General features: G+C 41.6%; 2 protein-coding genes across 14 annotated transcripts in view; both read left to right on the top strand.

The window, feature by feature from the left end:
• Positions 1–1,864: 1,864 nt before the first annotated feature.
• Positions 1,865–8,270, top strand: rnf6 (ring finger protein (C3H2C3 type) 6). Of its 2 annotated transcripts, none has more exons than XM_037757063.1 (4): positions 1,865–2,012; positions 3,723–3,878; positions 3,975–4,139; positions 4,574–8,270. In XM_037757063.1, the coding sequence occupies exons 2-4, from the start codon at positions 3,737–3,739 to the stop codon at positions 6,430–6,432; spliced, it is 2,166 nt and encodes a 721-aa protein (XP_037612991.1). In that variant the 5' UTR covers positions 1,865–2,012; positions 3,723–3,736; the 3' UTR covers positions 6,433–8,270. The 2 variants fall into 2 exon arrangements, with proteins under 2 accessions (XP_037612991.1, XP_037612992.1); XM_037757064.1 differs by lacking the exon at positions 1,865–2,012 and adding an exon at positions 2,053–2,804.
• A 179-nt stretch (positions 8,271–8,449) lies between these two features.
• The window catches only part of atp8a2 (ATPase phospholipid transporting 8A2), a 54,779-nt gene continuing 41,425 nt past the window's right edge, over positions 8,450–21,803 (top strand). For 2 of the 12 annotated variants that reach the window (XM_037757054.1, XM_037757049.1), the window contains exons 1-5: positions 8,450–8,602; positions 10,942–10,983; positions 11,070–11,358; positions 13,915–14,022; positions 19,143–19,320. In XM_037757054.1, the coding sequence (XP_037612982.1) occupies positions 11,316–11,358; positions 13,915–14,022; positions 19,143–19,320 (329 nt within the window). In that variant the 5' untranslated portion in view covers positions 8,450–8,602; positions 10,942–10,983; positions 11,070–11,315. Of the gene's footprint in view, positions 8,603–10,941; positions 10,984–11,066; positions 11,359–13,914; positions 14,023–14,777; positions 14,911–18,246; positions 18,477–19,142; positions 19,321–21,803 lie in introns of those variants that run through there. The other 10 variants (XM_037757053.1, XM_037757050.1, XM_037757052.1 and 7 more) reach the window with 10 other exon arrangements.

Genomic DNA, 21,803 nt, shown 5'->3' with positions numbered 1-21,803 from the left:
CATATATATATACTGTATATTTGTATTCTGGGGGGTATCGTTCCTATGCAGAGGGTAGTTTAGTTTATTTATTGACTACACTGAGGGCGTTTTATATTTTGATAATTTATTTATTTATTTATTGTGTTGAGTTGAATGTGCTACTTATTTTGTACTGTAATTACCTTGTGCCTTTTCTACCTTTTTTCTTTTCTTAAAGCTGACTCGGTGTAAACTGCTCAGAATTCCAATGTACTTAGGTGCAAATGGCAAATAAATCTCTTGAATCTTGAATCTTGAATCTTGAATTTCAGTGCTGTAATACAAGCGCATAAAGAGAAATCTGCATGTCTTTTACCCCAGTATAGCTATATTAATCCATTTGTTTTGGATTAAGTTTGGATGAAGTCTCTACACTGGCTCCCTGTCTCTCAGAGAATTGATTTCAAAAAACTGCTGCTGGTTTACAAAGCACTAAATGGCTTAGGGCCAAAATACATTTCTGATCTTCTGCTGTGTTATGAACCATCCAGACTTCTCAGGTCATCTGGATCAGGTCTGCTTAGTGTCCCCAGAGTCAGAAATAAACATGCAGAAGCAGCATTCAGTTTTTATGCACCAAATATCTGGAACAAGCTCCCAGAAACCTGCAGGACCGCTCCAACTCTCACTTTTTTAAAACAAAGCTTAAAACTTTCCTGTTTGCGGGTGCCTTTTATTCTGACACTGCACTATAACTTTTACTCTTTTGAGTTTTATGCAATTTTAGCTTCTATCCTAGCTTTTATTTTTAGCTTGTTTTTATTTTCTAATCTTTAATGTTTTAATGTTTTTATGTTTTTATAACTGTTTTAATTATTTCTTAATGTTCTTTTGCATTTTGTCGCAATGTTCTTGAATGTTTCTGTAAAGCACTTTGAATTGCCCTGTTGTTGAAATGTGCTATACAAATAAAGCTGCCTTGCCTTGCCTTGCCTAAAGCGTATAAGAAGACTATATTTCGCTCCGCATAACATAATAAATACATTAATTCTAAAAGTATGATACTAATTAGAAATAGGCAACTTATAAGAAGAGGCAAGTTAATTTGCACCTGCTAAGCATTGAGGAAATTCATGTGTCATATTTTGTAATGTCAGCTGATATTGTGTGTGGAAATTAAAGAAAGAAAATGTAGTATAATTTCGCAAAGGGAATAGTAATTTTGTTGCACTCATCACTACATCACTGCCATTCTTACAGCAACGACCGTAGTGCGTTTGAATTCACACGTTTGACCTGTTCCTACACCACCGTAAACCTCCCTTAGCAGAGTTTTATGCTTTGCCTTAATACTAACAAGCACCATTTCTCTTTTGTGTACAAATGTGACACCACAAATGAAATGCAGAAAAGATTTAATGTCTGCAAGGTTTTGTTGCAATACGAAATTACAATTCTTTTTAGTAGGACAGTCTTTTAATTCAAGCTTTTATTTCCTTTTTCCTATTCACATATTTAAAAATCCAAGTTTTAGTCATGTTTTTGTTGTCACATCCAGAATAAAAAATATATTGTGGACCAAGTTCAAAAGATGTGACATCTGTTACTTCTGTTGAATGCAACTTGAATACTATATACTAATATTTCAGTTTAGTACAGCAGATAAACATTTAACAAGAATGTTTTTCTTTTCTCACTCACTGTGATCTGAGTTAAAAACATTAGTGTGCGATTGTTGGACCACTTTGTTCCCTTCACTGTGTAGATGATTCTGAAGCCATATGTTCCATTTAACACGATTAGTGTTGTGATTGGATGTTACCATTTCAGAGTTACACAGATTAAAAAAAAAATCAGTGTATCCATTTTTTGTCCAACATATATTGAGTTTTGCAGATGATGTTATGTTATTAGGGGAACTAATCCAGCCGGGGGGGGGGGGGGAGTTGTTTCTTGTCGGACACTCTAGTGAAGCACACCACTGGTCCCATCTTGAGAGAGAAGAAGGCAGAGAGCAAAGCAAACCGTCCATATTACAGCTGCTTTGTCAGGTAGTAAAATCTTTTTAATGTCATTGTCATCTCTTATAAAACCATGCTAGGGTTGAGTGTTAACCTCTGTGTACATTAACTGCTTCACAAACAGTTTGTCACATTAATATCTGAGGAGTTATTCAGCCTCTCAGCTCGCTAGCATGTCGGCTAACCTCAGCTAGCACTACGTTGCTATGAGCTAGCTGCTAATTAGCTAGGTGCTCGCTTAGCAACTAAAAGTGCGCATTAGAAATGACACTTCGCTTCAGAGAAAGGGCCACAAAACTGAGTGTTTACGTGTTGGGCGTAAACTCAGTTAGTCATAGGTAAGCATTAACATGTTTATGATATATTTATGTCATAAAAGCTGACAAAGATTCTTTGTCTTTGCCCTGCGTTTACATGGAGGAGACTAGTTTTATAGTGGCCCGCCTTTGTCGAGCGCTGATTGGACGCTCGGCCTGTCCGTCATTTAAACTAGGCCTCTGATTGGTTGGCTAACCAGGATGACAACGCCAGTTTTGTTGCTTTATTCCCTTCAACATGGCCTTCCCTAGCTCCTGGTTTAACTTGGCTAACATTAGCTCACTACGTTGTTATTAGGATCTTGTATTGGCTTAGCGTTACAGTAAATTAGTTGAGCATTCATCCACTAAATTAGATGCTAGTCTTCGGGCTTAGCAACGTTAGATTAAGATTACTGTAGTCTTTTTACTCAGTCTCTTGCTGCTGGTGGAGTCTGGATAGAAAATGGATGGCGTTGTCTTTAACTGTCGTCCTTGGCTAGAGATTAGTCATTGTAAGGCTAAGGTAATTGAACAACTCTAACTTGCATTTCATTTTTTTGCTCTAGTATCTAATACAACCACAGTAAGATGTTTTTATCTCTCCAAAAGACAATCAAATAGCCATTAGCTTGAGCAACATCACATATTTAGCACTTGGAACAGTAGGAGTTGCAGAGGCTCAACATGTGACTGTAGCATTTATTTTATAATTTAGCATTTATTTTATTAATGTTAAATGTAAAGCTATAGTGGGTAGCTTCAAATAACATCCCACCCCTGGGTCTCAACTGTCGTCCTTGGCTAGAGATTAGTCATTGTAAGGCTTAATGTAATCAAACAACTTTTAACTTGCATTCAATTTTTTTTCTCTAGTATCTAATACAACCAGAAGTAAGAGAGTTGTTTTTTATCTTTCCAAAAGAGAATCAAATAGCCATTAGCTTGAGCAACATATTGTAATCACATATTGAGCACTTGGACAGTAGGAGTTGCAGAGGCTCAACATGTGACTGTAGCATTTATTTTATAATTCAGCATTTATTTTATAAATGCTAAATGTAAAGCTTTAGTGGGTAGCTTCAAATAACATCCCACCCCCTGACTGACACCCTCACTCATCTGTCTGCCAGCACTTCTCACGGTGATGGACCCTCCTGGTCCATATTTATGTTATACATTTAGCATTTATTTTATAATTTAGCATTTATTTTATTAATGCTAAATGTAAAGCTATAGTGGGTAGCTTCAAATAACATCCCACCCCTGACCGACACCCTCTCTCATCTGTCTGCCAGCACTTCTCACGGTGATGGACCCCTCTGGTCCATATTTATTTTATACATTTAGCATTTATTTTATAAATGCTAAATGTAAAGCTATAGTGGGTAGCTTCAAATAACATCCCACCCCTGACTGACACCCTCACTCATCTGTCTGCCAGCACTTCTCTCGGTGATGGACCCTCCTGGTGGGGGAGACGAACGGCGGAGGCAGGCAGAGCGTCTTCGTCGGGAGGAGGCATACTATCACTTCATTAATGAATTGAGTGAAGAGGAGTACCGCCTAATGAGAGACAGCAACCTGCTTGGCACCCCTGGTGAGGAGGGACATTCATTGTTATGTTAATGTTAGTTCTTCTTGACCCACTGCTGTTGATGGCACATAACGCCCTGCATGTTCATATGTTTCACAGGGGAGGTGACTGCTGAGGAGCTTCGGCAGCGTCTTGATGGAGCAAAAGAGCGCATGTCATCTCAGCCCCGTACTGAGCAGCGCTCGCAGACTGCTGATTCTGGAGAGCAGCAGGGCAGTAGTGGCGAGGGAGAGGAGAGAGGGCCTGGAGGGAGACGAGGAGCAGGTAGGGAGAAATTCTTTATTTGATCTTTCCAAATCTGGCTTTCACTAGTCTTGATGTAATATGGCTTGAGTTAAGTCACTATTAATTAACAAAGAAGCCAAACAAATGATTTCATCATAGATTCTGTGAAACTGAGTCCTCCTGAAACATTTTTCATACACTATTTAGGACAAATATTGATGAATCTTTTACTTTAGTTAAGTATAATCTTGGTCAAGGTTTACAAAAGGTTACAACACAAATTGTTCAACTGTGAGTCTGGTTTAGCATGGCAGTAAATACAGTGAAAGTGCAGGCTTTGAGTAAGATATGAAACAGACTGGCTAAAACTTTCAGTGTTGTAAATGGACACCAGCAAATTACAGTATTTACATGTACAATAGAATAGATTTTTTTAATTGTTAGTTTACAGTCCATATTTGTTTTGTTTACAGGGGGCACAGAGCCCGGAGCAGAAACTTCTAATGGTGACTCATTACTGGAGTGGCTGAACACTTTTAGACGTACTGGTAATGCTACTCGCAGTGGCCAGAGTGGCAACCAAACATGGCGTGCCGTCAGCCGGACCAACCCTAACAGTGGAGAGTTCCGCTTTAGCCTGGAGATCAACATTAACCATGATCAGCCAGAGCCGGGGGAGCATAATGATACTGTGGACACTGCAGAGCTGCCAGTGACTGCCCCAAACATAACTTCGCCCTCTATACGCACGGCTTCCTCTTTCTCCAACCCTCGCCCTTCAACCACACCAAGGCCAGTCCCGTACCCCACCCCCCGCCCAGCCCTCAGTAGGAGGATGCAGACGCGCCGTACACGCAGCAGCACTACCACTCTTTCTATGAGCCCCCCTGCACTTCTTGCACCAGTGGCCGCCCCGGCTGCTGCTCAGAGGAGAAGTGCCACTTTGCACTCTTTAGCACCACCTCCTACTGTTCCCAGCCCTCCTCTTGATCAAACGACACCTTCGCAACATCAAGCCCTGAATGCAGAAGTAGAGCAGGGCAGTGATGATATGTCTGCTTCTATAGACTGTCCCCGTGTGTCACCGCAGTCTGGATCTCAGGCCCCAGTAGTGGGACACGAATCGCGTGGCAGTAGGACTCGATCACGTGGCCGTGCACGCAGGGCTGCAGCGGCGGGTGGGGTTTCATCCCGCTTGTCAAGGCGCAGCCGTTCCCCCTTGCACAGAATACCTGTCGCCAGTACCACTCCACCATCAAGCAGTGGTGTCAGCAGCTCTAGCGTCCACACTGTTGAGCCAGGCAGTGGCACAAGCTCTGTTCCCATGGAGACCGGGGAGGCTGTGGCAGAACCTGCAGCTCTAACAGAGCCAGCTGTAGAAACAGGAGAACGTGAAAGTGAATCGCATGTAGTAGGAGCAGGAAGTGCAGCGGTGCGGCGGCACCCAACCATCATGTTGGATCTGCAGGTGAGAAGGATTCGACCTGGTGAAAACCGCGATCGGGACAGCATCGCCAGCAGAACGCGTTCTCGTGCCCGGGTAGCTGAGAATACTGTCACATTTGAAAGCGACAGTGGTGGATTTAGACGCACCATCTCCCGCTCTGAGCGAGCTGGGATCCGCACCTATGTGAGCACTATCCGGATTCCACTGAGGCGCATCAGCGAGACAGGCCTGGGGGAGCCCAACTCCACCGCCCTGCGTTCCATCTTGCGCCAGATCATGACCGGATTTGGGGAGCTGAGCTCCCTAATGGAGACAGAGGCTGATTCTGAAACTGTCGCACCTAGCAACACAGATGCTAGTGTTACAAATAGTAGCACCAGTCCAGCCAGTCGTCTACATATACATACACATGAGACGGAAGCTGGCCAGGTTGGTACGGGTGGGGTAGATCAGGAGAGGGTGGGGCTGGTGGGAAGTGAGGAGGAGCAGGGTGGGCAGCCCAGGCTCGGAGGAGGGGTAGTGAGCACCACAGAGGGACGAGCCACCAGCAGAGACACCAACAACCTGGTAGAAAATGGTACTCTCCCCATCCTGCGGCTGGCACACTTCTTCTTGCTCAACGACGAGGAGGATGACGAGCACCCTAGGGGCCTGACCAAAGAGCAGATTGACAATCTATCCACGCGTACCTATGGTCAGGCCAGCCTGGAGGGGGAGATGGGTCGTGCGTGCAGCGTTTGCATCAATGAGTATGCCCAGGGCAACAAGCTGCGGCGCCTGCCCTGCTCCCATGAGTTTCACATCCACTGCATCGACCGCTGGCTCTCTGAAAACAACACCTGCCCCATCTGCAGGCAGCCCATACTCGCAGTGCATCATGACTGACCTATTTGCTCACAAACACAACTATCAAGTTCCTGGCTGGCTGAACTGAGCAGACCCAAGTGGGCTTTGCATGTACATAGCGCTTTCATGGTTTAATTTCTTTGAAAATATCCATTGTGTTGAAGTTGAAGAAGGTTGAACCAAAAGTGCGGAAAAAAGATACTATAAATGCAGAGAATTAACAAAACTTTATTTTTTTAGACTATTTGTTTTCAGCAACTTATTGTTTTCTTTTCTTCTTCCTATGACCTGTTTCACTGGTCTCTGTCACAAAGCTTAAGAGGCCCATGTCAATGGATGGCATTAATGCTTAAGGAGCTCCTGTAGCCGCTGCTGACTAGTCTCACTTTAACTCTTTAATGTCTGATACATGTGACGTCTCTTTGTCACAACTGGTCTACACAAATCACTTCTAGATTTGATTTATTCAGTATAAGCTGTAAATAACTCACCACTGCTTGTATTTAAGGGTTTTTGAAGCAAGCCGCTCCTCACATGCCATCTGTTTAAAATGGAAACAGGAAACTTTCAATTTTTTTTTTTTTAACATTCACCATTTTAAAGCTTCGACATCCATTTTAAAGTGTCCCTTTACAGTTGGATAAGAAATGTATGATTTTTTTGGAAGTGTATGAGCTATGTATTTAATTTTGAAATAAGTTTTATTCTGTATGTCTAGTAATTTGTTTAAGCTCTTTCCACATACATACATTTCCATATGATTGCAATACAGAATTCATCCGCTAAAATCAGCCACTTTGAAATCATTACATGAGCAGCACAATTCAAATGAAATGCAGAAGGCATGTGATAATCAGGAATTCAGAGATGTAATTTAGTATGAGTTGTGCAATACGGAGAGGAAAAGACAGTATTGTTTGTTGTGTTGTTCATTGTTTACATTGTAATGCCTGATTATCATCTCCACTTAAAAGCAAAGTCTTGTTTACCCTGAAATCAATGTTTCCTCTTGGTTCCTGTTGCTGTTGCGGATCCTGATATCTGACAGACACCCTTAGGACCTGTGTCATGAAGTTGCATTCAGTAGTTAGCCTGATGCATCTGCTGAGCAAAAAAACTGGAGCATGGAATTACAGAATACAATTTTTTTTTTATAGTTTTTACAGTTGTCCAGCTAACTCAAAAATCCTTCTTCATGAGATGGGTGAAAATTGTTGATGTTTGGAGCATCTGCTGCAGCTGTGGCTCCAAAACTAAATTTTCTGAGAATCTGTTAACAACGCATCTCTTTCTAATTCTGGTATGTCACAGTGCAATGGTTGCAGTCTAGTTCAGTTCCAGTGCAACACTTGAATGAGGCAGTGTTCGTAATATGATATTCCTGTACGCTCTTTATGGTTTGTCTTTACATTACATGCACAGATGTTGGCATTTCTAGTGTAGCACAGGTGAATTATTTAGCGGAACCACCTAGTCGGTGTGGATCACTTTGTACATCAACAACATCAGTACACAGGAGCTACTACATCTCTGCAGTTAACATGTCACTAATAAAACTGCAGGAATGATGCAGTATAGTGTGTGAGAGTGGGGTAAAGTTTGTATGGTTTAATTGTGTGTGCATGTGAGATTTGTGTGGGTGCTGAAGGAAAAGGTCCCAGTAAACCTGGTTCTCAGAGAAGTCTTCTGTTCAGCTTATGTCCACCAGAGGAGACTTTTGGAGAGGATTGTGGCCACTGAGTTCAGAAGTGAATATTTATTCTGTTCCTATTTAATAAGATGGAAATCAACTTTTTGAAATATGTATTATGTTACAATGTGATGAGAGTAAAACAGTTAAGATAAATATGTTACTATGTAATAAAATGAAGACATGGGTTTTCTTCTCTGCTCCTTTAACATTGGAATAAAATGCAGCTTTGTTATGCCTGGAAATCTGGTCTATATGGGTATATATACTGTTTCTGTGCGCGTGCACGCCATTGATTTAAATAGATTGCACTGTGCGCGTGTAGTTTTGAGCGACAATGTCAACGGCTAACCAACGACTAACCGCTCTAGCCACCAACACGCTGTTTATATTCAGCCTTATTGTGGCGAAAATATGTACTTTTAACAAAAAGACAAGTGGATTATGCTACAAAAGTCATTTTAAACGTTTATACGCACGTTTTGATGACTTTATATCGTCGTAAAACTCGCTGTTTGGGTGAGTGTTAGCTAAATACTCAGAATGTGTAACCATAGTAACGTAACGATATTAGCTAACTAGCTAGCTAGCTAATACATTAGCTACTTTGACGCTCAGTTAACGTTAGAAGTTATATGTAATGCAAACTTTAGAAATAGAAGAAATAACCCATTATACTTCTCACAAGTTGAATTTCTAAACAAAACCCAGTTAAATAGACAACACAGTCCGACCAGTAGCTTATGGTTGCTAACTAGCCAATGCTAACATTACCCAGCGAATGATGTTGCTTAGCAACTGCAACACTGTATTTTCTGTTGGAGACATATTTCCGTATTTCATAAAAACTGCAATAGGAAATTAAGCTTTTTTTTAATATAATATATATATATATATATATATTATATAAAAAAAAAAAATATATATATATATCAAAATATATATATATGTGTATATATCAAAATATATATATAAATGTATATATATCTATATATATATTAATATATATATCAAAATATATATATGTGTATATATCAAAATATTGATATATATATATATATCAAAATATTGATAAAATAATAATTGATAATTTGCGCACTCATCTCATCATACGATGCGCGCCCCCGTGGCTCAGCTCACCTGAACGCGCACAAGTGACAGTGATAAAGCCCGCACAGGACAGAAGCGGAAGTGTGACAGTTGTCCTTCAAAATAAATGTTTACAGATAATTCCTTATAAGCATTTAAATTATACTCACGTATTAAATGCAGGGCTGAAACTAGCAATTGTTTTAATCTGCCACTTATATTTTCAATTGATCAATGAATCATTTAGTTTATAAAATCAGAGAATATTGAAAAATGCTCTTTACAATTTCCTAAACCTCTTCTTTTTTTGTCCCACAAACCCAAAAGATATTTAATTTACAATAGTATAAAACAATAGCAATGAACAACAACAGTAAAGCAACAAAACTTCACAATTAATAGGCTGGAACAAGGAAATGTTTGGCATTTTTTATATCAAAATAGTTGCTAATTATTTTTCTGTTTCTGATTAATTCAGCTCTAGTTTAATGTGACCAAGAACAAAACAGTGTCTCAAAATAGAACACATCAAAAGGAGTAAATAGTATTAAACTAATTAAATGTATAACTTCCATGATATCCTACAAATACAAAGATGTGTGATGATCATAAGGAGATACTTCTTGATATGCGGTATTTTTAAACGCTTCTTTTGCTTTAAAATATAAATCGTATTGTGTCACAAAAAGAGTAATGTGGGCTATTTGAAAAAGAAAAAAAAATTGTTAAAATGTGACACAAAGGCAATTTAGATGCTTGTGTATGTCTTCAGATCTGCAGTAAACTGTGGCACCAGTTTACTCTAACATGTTCAGTTGTAAATGTTGCGTTAAAATATTAAATGTTCAAATAAGTAAACTGTGTCACCAGATTTTACTAGAAAATAGCCGTCTTGTTTTAATAAAGTAGCCTGTAACTGTAATAGATAGATAGATAGATAGATAGTAACTTTATTGATCCTGAGGGAAATTCAAGTTTCCAGCATCACAGTTCCATAGTGCAAAACATGTTAGTAAAATGGCGGTAAAAACGTTAGTAGTACAAAGTACAAAGTACAAAAAAAATATACCAGATATAAAAATACAAGGAGATGAAGAAAACAGTTAAAAGTGAATATAGTGCAGGGTAACAGCTGTGATACAGGACTATTAAAAAAGTGAATATAGTGCAGAAGAGACTGTTAAAAATGAATATAGTGCAGGTATAATAACCATAGACTGTGTAGATGATAACCAGTTATGATGAATTAAAAGGAGTAATGCAACATATGAACAATATGTAAAATATGACCAAAACACATTTATCGTGGTACATATTGTCATTTTGGCTTTTTATGCATGAAACCAACAGCCCCACATGGTGCATATTCCTATGTAAATCAGTTTAATTGGTGTACTTTGAAATGACAACATAAGTGTTGAGGTGATCCAGCCATCATTAGAGGAATATGTACTCAGATTTTTTTAACATTTAAAGTAGTAATATCACAATATAAACTGAATATAGTGCAGGGATAACAGCTGTGATACAGGACTATTAAAAAAGTGAATATAGTGCAGAAGAGACTGTTAAAACTGAATATAGTGCAGGGTAGCAGCTGTGATACAGGACTATTAAAAAAGTGAATATAGTGCAGAAGATACTGTTAAAAATGAATATAGTGCAGGGTAACAGCTGTGATACACGACTATTAAAAAAGTGAATATAGTGCAGAAGAGACTGTTAAAAATGAATCTAGCTAATGTGGCTAAACCTAATCCTATCTACAGTTGTATCATGACATGATTAAACTGCGAAACGGATCTTGACAGGTACAAAAAAAAATCACATATTAATTAATTACACTGAAGATTGATCACATTCCACTTGTCTTTATTGTAATTTATTTTGAAAGCAGGCACCGGAAGTTGCACCTTCTTTATTCCGTCTGAATCAACGCTGTGCTGTAAGCTGCACTGTACAACATTACCTCCGCGGTCCAACCGAGAAATAATGACCCCCGATCAGCAGCAGCAGCAGCGGCCGCAGCAGCAGCAGCCTGGGCCCGGAGCAGCTTTCCTCTGCTCGGTCGGTGAGCCATGAGCATGCCACCGCTCCGGCCTCCTCGTCCCAGCCTCACTGACACTCGTTCACCACCAGCAAGATGTATTTCAACCGGAGACCCAAGAAGATACACAGCGAGGGAGGTAAGCTAAAAAACAAACATTATTTAATCTTCGCTCGATTGAGCTTCCACCCACCGCTTAATTCGTGACATCTTACTGTAAAATCGCTTGATAACAGGCCTAAAATTCCAGAGGATATAGCGGCCTGTATATATGTGCGTATCTTGTTATGTGCTTGGCATAATAACGCGGATCGGTGTTGTCCGGGACTGCGGCATGCATGTGGGGTGACTTGCTGTAAGCCTACCGGTGTTTATCTTCCAGTCAAGCTCATTTTTTTTTGGCACAGGTTGGTGATGCAAGGGCAAGCAGACTGCAGGTGCCTGCTGTGCAAACCAAGCTGTCATTTATGCCCTTTACATAAATTGGTAATTTTATATAGATAAGTTAAGTGATCCGTGCTGTGCATTGACATCACAAACAATATATTTATTCCTGATAGGATGAATGTGAGTCTGTTGTGTGACCTTATCTCTCTTAAAGGAATGTACTGTTTTTTTCCCATGGCATCATTATGGTATTATATAATTTTGTTGCAACAGCTTCTTTTATCTAGACCTCCTGCATTGCATCCTATCCATCGTATTTTCTGATGGATTTATTCGCCTAGATTATTCCATATTTAAATATTAGAAAGATTATAAATTATGTTGCATTTCAAACGTCAAAAACCCAAGCTCCTACAGATCAGTCCAAGAACAGCCTATTACCTCGCCGACTTAACAAATCCACGTGACTGTCTAAAGAGATGCTGGGGGATGAATCGCACCTGACCTGAAGGCCATCCACATCCAGAGCCTGTGTTTACCTGACAGCATTTGACACAGTCATGTGTTGGAGAGAGGTGTTTCGGGCTGTTGCGCACATAGGGCCTGTGTCTGCGAGATGCTGTGCGAACCAAGCCGTCAATTTAAATAAATCCCCCATGACAAATTGTATAGTGAGGGCTCACTTTTTGGGGAGAAATATGCATATTCTCCTCAGAGTAGGAGTTGGAGAGAGGATGGGGATGTTTAAACACAAAGCTGCATCTGATGATTCCACACATGGCAAACAGACACCGGATTGGATTGTCCTGGAAGAGAGGAGCATGTGTTTGGCTCATCCAGTGGCTTTTAATAGTGACGGGCATATTGTCAGGCTGCTTTGCTGTTGTGTGTGTTTGTGTGTATATGATGTGTGTGGCTGCATGCCTCATGCAGCTTCCAGAAATAGAAAGCAGGGCAAATTATGAGCAGAGATGAGCGCCAACTGGGCCACACTGTCTTCAGGCCAGAGTTTCCCAGATATTTATTTGTCGTTAAAAGAATACACCACTGGATCTTTTGACACTGTGACAGCACATTTTTTTTAACCAGAAGACAGGTCAAAGGTTAAAGGCGTTCAGCACCAGTTTCAAAAGGTAGAAGCATACATTTTTGACAGACAAAAAAGTACATAACTCTCTCTTTGAGTCATTTTGATTTTTTGTATAAATAGAATATATGATGGCCTAACAAAGGAGTCACACCACTGTTGTCAGTTGTTTGTTTTACATGTCTGTCATCATGCGATATTGACCTAGCCGTGCGGCAGAGATTCAGTTATGACATTCACTAGTTTTCTTCTTGTTTGTATCGGAACAATTAATGTGGGACTTTCACTAACTATAGTGGAGACCTTTTTTTGGTTCTGTCATCTTAAAGTTGTATTAAAGTGTTTACCACTGCCATATTTAAAGCATAGCAGTAGTATGTCGGTCGGTATGTACATATGTTCCCTCCTGGATTCACATTGCTGCCTTTACTGTAATCTCTTGGTGGCTGACCTCTTGATTCTTTGCTCCAATTAGCGAGCTGCCATATCCCTGGTGATGACGTCTGCAGCTACCAATCTGTCACATTTATTCACACACTCTCAAACACATTCACACACAGAATAATAATAGTATTTGTTTATATTTAAGTAGACCATAAATAGTGGGTGATAAAAACTCTGACCAACATTTGAGTGTCATGTTTCTAATTGCACTTTTGATACATGAGTACTCAAAAACTCATAAAACACTTCACACATTGGTTGAGAAAGCACATTATACTGTAGAAAAAAGTATTTTAGCATTATTTCACAATATGAAGCTAAGCAAACTGTAATGAATTTGTCTTACAGTTTTTGCAGATTGTCTTTTATGCGAATCATGCAGCTCAGCCAACTGTCAACAATACATCTGTTTTGGAAAGATAATGACTGGTCGTCATGGCTGCCAAGCTACAGAAGATGCCATTTGGGAGATAGAGAGAGGCCTAATAAATTGCAGCAATGATGTATTTGCATAAGTTGGACACAGGGGGGCACTCCTGCTCAAGCTACAAGGTTTTGGTCAAGTCCATTTCTATGTGCCACTCTTCAGGTCTACATCTTTCATATGCAGGCATGAATCTCATCCCACTAGTAATGCCTCCATCGACGGGCACACACAAAAAACACATTTATAGTTCAGTTATTGACACATGGATGTGTTGTGTGCGGAATGTGTATATTGACTTGCTGTCTTGTGTGTGTTGTTTTCTCCTGCCGCGGCCTCTCTGGCGCCCACAGAGCAGTTAGTGTTGACCACCATTAGGCAGGAGACCTCTGAACTGCAGGACCCAGGCGAGGGTGCCAGCGCTACCATGCGTGCCCGCCTCACAGACAGGTTTGACAAAAGTGAGTTTGCTCGAATTAGACTGGATGACGCCCCATTTGTGTCCGGAGTCCCACGGTGCATGTGGCCATGCGCAACAGCTAGGAGCAGGTGTCTCTCAACCCCCGGCCCTCAAGAGCTACAATGCCTAGTTACTAGAGTGTTTCTGGTTGTTGTCTGAAAAGGTTAAGACAAGCTATTACTGCTGCGGACCCTGAATAATCTGTAGCTCCTCAGGGCCTGGAGTGATGAATGCTGAACAGGAATTAACCCTTTCACTGCATGTGCTTGTAGATAGCGGGTTGGCCACTCATGTCAGACCATGCTGATGAAGACAGATCGATATGCACCGGGGTCCTTGTGCAAAACTTTTAATATGAACACATATGCATGCTGTAGAACACAACACATGCATGTGTGGACATGGCATGCCTGAATAGAGCATGTACATGAACACTGCTGCATGTGTGTATGACACATAAGTGCCTGAGCTGGATTTAGAGAGGGGGCAGGGGAGAAGCTGCATGCAGCCTTACATGTTTTCTGGCATTAAGAGATGTATGTTCACCTGTGTGTGACCCATAAAACAGTCAGTGTGTGTCTGTATGTGCATATGCATACATTATGTGTATTTGTGTGTGTGCTGCAGTCTCACCTGTAGGATTATCAGGTTATGGATTAGCAGCAGGTGAAGTTGCAGAGCAGACACAGAGGGGATTATCATGCGCGTTCACTTGGCTCATAAGAGGCTTTGTTGCCTTACTTTCCTACTCCGTTACGGTGGCAAATGGACCCACTGGGGATGCTTGAGGCTAGGTCAACCAGGACCTGCAAATAGGGCCTGCGGTTCACCCAGGACACCAGGACAGCCATGGGACGTAAGGCTCGCCCAGGCAGACGATGCTCTGTTGGTAATGCTTTTCTGACCACACAGCAGGGTTATGGGCTAGACAGAAGCATGTGGGGGAAGATATTTTAATATGTTTTTGTTTAATTGAATTGAAGTGATTTAAAGTGTGGTGGTTGTGGTTCAGTGTTTAGCTCAAGAGCACTTTGACGGGGCCTCTGGCTGTCACAGCAAGACCTTGCTGTTACGCGGCAATTTCGGCCTGCTGACGATTTAGCCTCTGGAGGCAACAGCCAGTATGTCTTGGGTTCTGGTGTTAGCCAGCAGCTATCTGGATAATGGGTATCCAGGCCAAGACTTCCTCTTTCGTGCACCGGTCAGTGTTTACAGTCTGATTAGCAACTTGAAACTCAAGTATGGAGTTGAGAGACGATGTCTATGACCAGAGTGCTTCACAAGTAGCCAGTTTACACTCGGTTAACAGTTTATTTTTTAGCTAATAAAAATTGAAAGCGTGGTCAGAAGATAGTCGATGGGTTCCGAGATTGCATTTTTGCTCTCCACACGGACTGTTTACCTGCATGCAACCAAAGACCGCTCAAACGTGATTGGTCAAAACTATTCAGACTACAAATGGACTACAAACAGAAACCACAACGCTTCCGATACCAAAATCTTGTCCCGTTGCTTAGCAATATCTGTTTACAGAGATTAGTTATGGGACAATGACTCCAAAAACTTTGCGTCCACGTTGCCAAGTGGAGGAAAACAAAACATGCTAGGATAAAATATGCAAAGTAGGTGCAATATACTCTGATTTGCCACGCACATTCAGCTGCACAAGTGCAATTGCATTTAAAATGTTTTGACAGTTTTTCAGATAATAAAAATGTGGAAACAGCTAAAGTATCTGTCGGTATCAGTGTGGCTTGTGGGGGTTGGAGTGCTTCAACAGCTGGGGATAATTGTAACTATTCTACCATAACTGCTGTTATGATTAGTAGCTATTTCTTTTCTGGCTCATTTCAGCTCTGGGCTGGGTGTTTGGAGGATGTGTAGTGCATTTCTGTTAAACATGATTGAATTAAACATGTAAGCATCTCCAAGAGACGCATTTGTGTCATTTAAAAACACAATTCTGGCAGTCAACGCTAATTGACACAGCCACCGAGGGAGGCACTGTGATAGTGGGTGACATGGGAGACGTTTCTTGAGTGAAGACGGGGGCACAGCACCAATGAAGAGCGTCTGGTGAAATATGCTCTGCCATACTGGAAAATGTAGATGAATTATGCAGCCTGTCTCCATCCATTATTCAGTAGCCTAGCCTGCATTTTAACAGTGAAACTTTGGCCCAAAGCCAGAGCAGCTTGGGTTCAGTCCAAAACACAAAGTTAATACTCCATATTAAGATATTATGAAGCTTGTGAATTAGTGACATCTTCTTCAAATGACACGCATGGTGGATTTAAATGTCTGCATTTTCAGACTGCACTACCCCTGTTATGCTTACTGATTTCATCTGCCCACTGTGTAAAATGTGTTTGGTTTATTAGGCTTCCAGGTATTCACGTTAGAGAGATAGTAAAGGGGCTATTAAGCTTCACTGCATAATGGACGGAAGTTTGACTAATTAATGCACAGGATTGTTTTAAAGAAAGGGGACACGTCTTATTTAAGCTTCGCCAACCAAATGGGTAGCTGTAGTATCTTGCTGGCAGGGTATGAGATCCGAGTGTTTGTTGAGGGCGGATCAGTCTAGTCTTACCTGTTCTGGGTGCAGGTTATCAGACCTATGGATACCTGTCCGGCTAGCCTGGGTGCTTCATGTGTAATTGACCTGGCTGTGCTCTGCTGGGGTTTGCTGCTGACTCATCCGTGCTGCATCAGTAATGAGTTACGGAGGTGACTACGCCTCTACTCCATCAGAGATGAGTAACTGAGACATTGATCCCCTCAGAAATGAATCAGAGCTGAAGTGGGCTGCTGAGAAAGCCGTTATTGATCTGCTTGGAAAGGTAGAGTCTTGACGGGTTAAAAGGTGAAGGTAAGGGGGCGAGGAGGAGTACAGGTCTGTGTTGAGTAGTACATTAAGTAGCTCTGCAAGAACAGAAATAAGCAACAAGGCATAAAGAGAGAACGGTATGAAAAGGAAAGAGAATTGTTTTGTGAAAGAGAAAATGACATTATAAAGGTAACAATGTGCATCGCCCTTCACTACCTTTAGCCTTGTATCATCCTTACTCATTTCCTCACTATCACTCGCTATCTTGATTGACCTCAGTGCCATTTGCAGTGTGTAGTGCTGAACTCTGATTGTGACTTATAGCTCTGTTAGGTCCAGAGGTAACAGCCTAGTCAGAGATACAGAGATGAGGGATAGGCTGATTATTACCATTTTGCTTGGACAGACTTTGACCCTTGCTCTCTGCCTTGTGCAGACACTGTTGGCTGGTGTGGTAAAGCACTATACTAAGGTTGGAGTTTTTAACGGTGTTTGAGCTCTTAAAATCTCAAGCAGGTTTCTTTTGCAATGGTAGAATGGCAATTAAGTATATTACGATAAAAAACTGAAAGTTGCACTCAAGAAAATGTAATTATCGTAGCCGTTTCCTGTAAACACACTCAACTTAATGTCTCTTTCAATGAAAAAGTGGAAGTCTGATGTGTCAACAGCGATAATAGCGCAGATAAGCCTGACGGACTTTTGTGTGGGTCGTCTTACAATTCCTCACCTAGAACAACAAGCCTGAGTGGAATATAATGATATTTTGGTTATTGATGAGGGGGAGAGAATGACCCGTCTATTGAAGGATTGTAGTGCTGCAGAAATAGAGTTTCAGGACTGTGGAAATTCAATCTCCCAAACCCTGGCAGTGTTTATTCGTTTCTAATTTATTTATGCAATCAGGCTGCTGTTGTTTTAACTTACAGCCTCACAGCAAAGACGCACACACACACAATGTACAGATCCCAAGAAATGATACAACCGAACAAAGAATTACAATAATCCCATCATACAGCTCATCATTATGATGGCTTGTGGGAATAATATCAGAATAAAGACAGGATTGGCTTACCTGTGGCTTTCCAGATGAATGCACTATAGATAATATTCTTATGTAATTACTGGAGATGCAGGGTAACACACACTATCTGCATCTATGCAAACGAATGAGAAAGACGTGGAGAGAAACCTGTAGTGAGTGACCACTGGTGTTCGCAGTGGAGGGAAAGTGACGTGAAGTGATCTCCTGATGGATGGTTCCTGCCTCAGGGAAGTCATTTGAGCCAGCTTGCCTAACCACAAGCGATATCAGGCTTCTGGCCCTTTAAAAGTGGAGAGCCCCGGCTTTGCAGCACTGAAGGAGCTCCATATGGGTTCCTTCTGTTGTCTGCGCTTGGCAGTTGTGAGCCGCTCAGCATCAAAATCGGAGGGAGAGGAGATCGTTCAAATCGCTCCCCGATATAAAGACTTTCCCGAGGCGTGCAGGTGGGCCAGATGACACGGCTGCGGAGCTCGGCGGGCCAGTATCTTTCACCGGGAGTTTCCTCTTCAGCAAGGCCGAAGGAGGAGAGAGGACACACGGGAGGCGTGCTGCTGCTGCTGCTGCATCTGTCCTCGCCCAGGTTCGCCTGTTCGTTGTTGTACCAGCTGAGTAAACGGCAGACCTGTTTGCATTGCTCTCTCACTATCCCCACAATGTCCCCGCTGCTGCAGAAGTGCACATGTTATCCCGTCACTCGAGGTTGCAAAAATGTCCCGCTCCCGGAGATCACGACGCGTTAAAATGGTTGGAGACGACAAAGCCAGGCAGGGAGTCTGCAGAGAGTCTGCAGGAGAAGAAGCGTGTTGCATCCTCTTCTGTCACTTTTTTTTTTAATGCTAATTTGTGCCTGTTAATGACAGCAATGTACACCAGGTCTTCTCTCTTGTGTTACATATAGACAAGTGCTGATAAAACAGACAAAACTCGGGTGTGTTTGTTCGCCATTGTGCATCCCTCAGCACATCCATTATACTGCGGGGGGTCCCGTGGGTTGTCGCGTGTGTTGCATTGACGGTACCTGCATAATAATACTGAAAGACAAGGGAGGGGTGTTATAAAACGTCATTGAATCGACCCCGCCGGCTTCAGCATACATCAGCATACAGTAGCCTCTAGTACTAATTGGTCGCCTTCGCTTTTGAACCGTAAACCGTCTCCCGTCTATGTCTCTGTCTCTCTCTCTCTATCTCTCTCTCTCTTTCTCTCTACCTCTATCTCTGTCTTACTTGCCTCACCACTCACTCAGCCTCGCCTCTCTCCCATCAATCCAACGGTGCAGGACCTGCTTGCTCGTCCGGCGGTTACCGCAAGGCAGATGATGAGATGTCCGGGACTACTTCCCAGGCGGATCCCGTAGACGCCACCGCGCGGACGGTGCTGCTCAACCGGCCACAGATTACCAAGTTCTGCGACAACCATGTCAGGTAGGTGTCACTCTGGGCTTTTTTACCTATACTGCACGTTTTGCTATGATGCATGCTGTGTGTGCACTGATTTTTATGGTGTATACTGGAAGTCAAATAGTAGCCTATAGCCAGTAAAGAGTAGATCAAAACTAATTTAATGTTTTAAATTGTTTCCCAGAAGTTTTAATCAGCCATTGCAACGTATAGGCTACATATCACTGGACATATGGAAATCTCTGGTCATCATATCCAATATCTTTTGTTTATTTTGAGTTTTATTCAGAGGCTCATCTTGACTGTATTCACTTTAATACAGGTTGTTTGCCTGCCTGAGGTCAGAGTGCAGGGTCAGATTGAAGAGATCATGTGTCTTTGCTAAAGGACACTCCAGCATTGTGTGGATATTTGCTCAGAGGGGCTTTACACCCATGTTGTCAGGTTGAAGGACAGCCTATGTGCTTGTATGTTTTTTTCTTCTTCCCGGCATGCCACGTGCGACAAGTAGACTTTGGACTTCTGAGAATTTGCTTTTTCCTCTCTGAAACATTTCCAATTTTTAGTTTTGCCTTAAATCACAGTAACTTAAAATAAAACGTTTTTTTTAGGTTTAGTTTTCATTTTCGTTTTACAATTACTACACTTTTACAGGAGAAACTCTATTGATAAGGCTGTTTAATAACTCACCTATTAAGTTGCAACTCTGCAGCGGCCCCTGACGTACGAGGCTGATCTGAATCTCAGTGGAAAAAGTGCTTGGCTTGACAATTTAACATGGCCGTGTTGCTTAATCAATATGTCCTAATAAATATGTAAGGCTGCCAATGAAAGTAAAGTTACTACACTTACAAGCAACACTATACAACAGTGAACATCTGAGTGAATTTCCTTCTTGTGTGTAGTTATATGTCATAGGTAGGGTCATGAGCAGGGCCAAATATCACGTACTGCAAGTCTGTTTTCATAAGCATCATCCCAGCTGTCGTCTGCATATTCTATGGGCTCGGTTGTGGTCATAAATAGTCGCAGTCAGGCAAACTGTATTAGAGTTTGAATTAGACAGAAGCCAATTTAATTTGTCCCTGGACTTTATCTTTTATTATTCCTATTTGTATGTACTAACTGTGCCTGGCGCCACAGGGAGCACTGGGCTCATGTTCTGTGAGTTGAAGGCTTGTCATTAGTCAGTTGACATTCAGTGGTCTGCCATTACTGCCAGGAGATTTAATTCACTTTTAAAAGAGCCTGTTTCAACTCTACGAATAAGATTAAGTCGAGAGCTCCCTGGCTCATCTGATTGGATCACATGTGGTGCTCTGCCCCTCGCTGCATGCTGATTGGAGAGTCAAGAGCACTCCAGCTCCAGAGGGTTGCCCTCTGATGTCCCTGTGTTCCTGTAACTCTTTAGTTTATGTTTGAAAGGTTCAATAGCCTTATTGATTTTTCTTAGATTAAAGCCTTGTAGCTTTTATCTGTACACTCAACTCACCTCCTCTCCATTCCCAAGGTCCTCCACATCCATATTTCATTGTATGCAGTTGTTTATCCAAACTGGCCATTAGTGCTGCACTCCTGTGCACAACAGCAGCAAAGTAACCTGCTCGATTATTCTTAGGAAAAGACATGAAATAATGTAAGTTAATAATGTTTAACTAAGTCACACATTCATGCTATTGACACTTATACAATTAAATCAAACTTGTGGCAGAAATTAAAACTGACAATTATTTTACAAACATTTGTATTTTCAACAAATGTACCTGATTGTGTTTTGAGGGATGACTCCTCTCTGACTTCAGCCCTGTGTTGTCTTTTGGCCTATAATATATGAAGAACACTGACCTTTTTGTTTATGAAAAAAAAAACATGACAAAGCCACACAGCAGCAGGAGAGCATCTACCCTGCAGCTAACAGCTGTTAACCACACCAGCATGTTGGACATCTATAGTATGAAAAATAACACAGCCCAATGTTTTAGCCTTTTTTCCTCCTTTTTATTTTTTGCCTGGCCCAGTTGAAAAGTGTGTGTGTGTGTGTGGAGTCCGATATCACTTGCCTTTGATTAGATTAAAGCAGCTTTATCTGCTGGATCATAGGTGTAGTATCACTAACTCTGAGGTATCCAGAGCATCAGGGTCAGGCCACTGAGTGTGTGTGTGTGACAGACTAACAGCTGTTGCTACTCTGTTTTGTGTGTAATGTCCTGCTCTTTGTAGTTTTGTGTCTGTGTGAGTGAGGCAGACGGAAAAAGCGGTTACGGGTTCATCTCCTAGGAGATCGTGAACTGTGATGGAGGGGTGTGTTTTCCCATTCAGTGCGTGCACTCAATGCCCTCACGCACACAAACACACACTATCCATTAAACGAATGCCATTGCAGAATCTCTTACTTTTCACTCAGGCCACACAGGAAAAAAACGAAAAACAAGGCAGGCCTTGACTTGAAGGTTGACTTTTTTTATTTTTAACTTCTCTAAAAGCTCTTACGGTAGCTCCTGGCTATA

This window comes from Sebastes umbrosus, chromosome 21, assembly GCF_015220745.1.
Source record: "Sebastes umbrosus isolate fSebUmb1 chromosome 21, fSebUmb1.pri, whole genome shotgun sequence".
Taxonomy (NCBI): Eukaryota; Metazoa; Chordata; class Actinopteri; order Perciformes; family Sebastidae; genus Sebastes; species Sebastes umbrosus.
The sequence above is the reverse complement of the archived record's forward strand: the minus strand, read 5'-3'. Positions and strand labels throughout refer to the sequence as shown.

What these genes read in the sequence shown, in the direction of transcription:
- rnf6 (XM_037757063.1), top strand. Translation starts at nt 3,737, where the DNA reads ATGGACCCTCCTGGTGGGGGAGACGAACGGCGGAGGCAGGCAGAGCGT. An exon ending in CAACCTGCTTGGCACCCCTG is followed by an intron (nt 3,879 to 3,974) that starts GTGAGGAGGGAC and finishes TATGTTTCACAG; the next exon opens with GGGAGGTGACTGCTGAGGAG. An exon ending in TGGAGGGAGACGAGGAGCAG is followed by an intron (nt 4,140 to 4,573) that starts GTAGGGAGAAAT and finishes TTTTGTTTACAG; the next exon opens with GGGGCACAGAGCCCGGAGCA.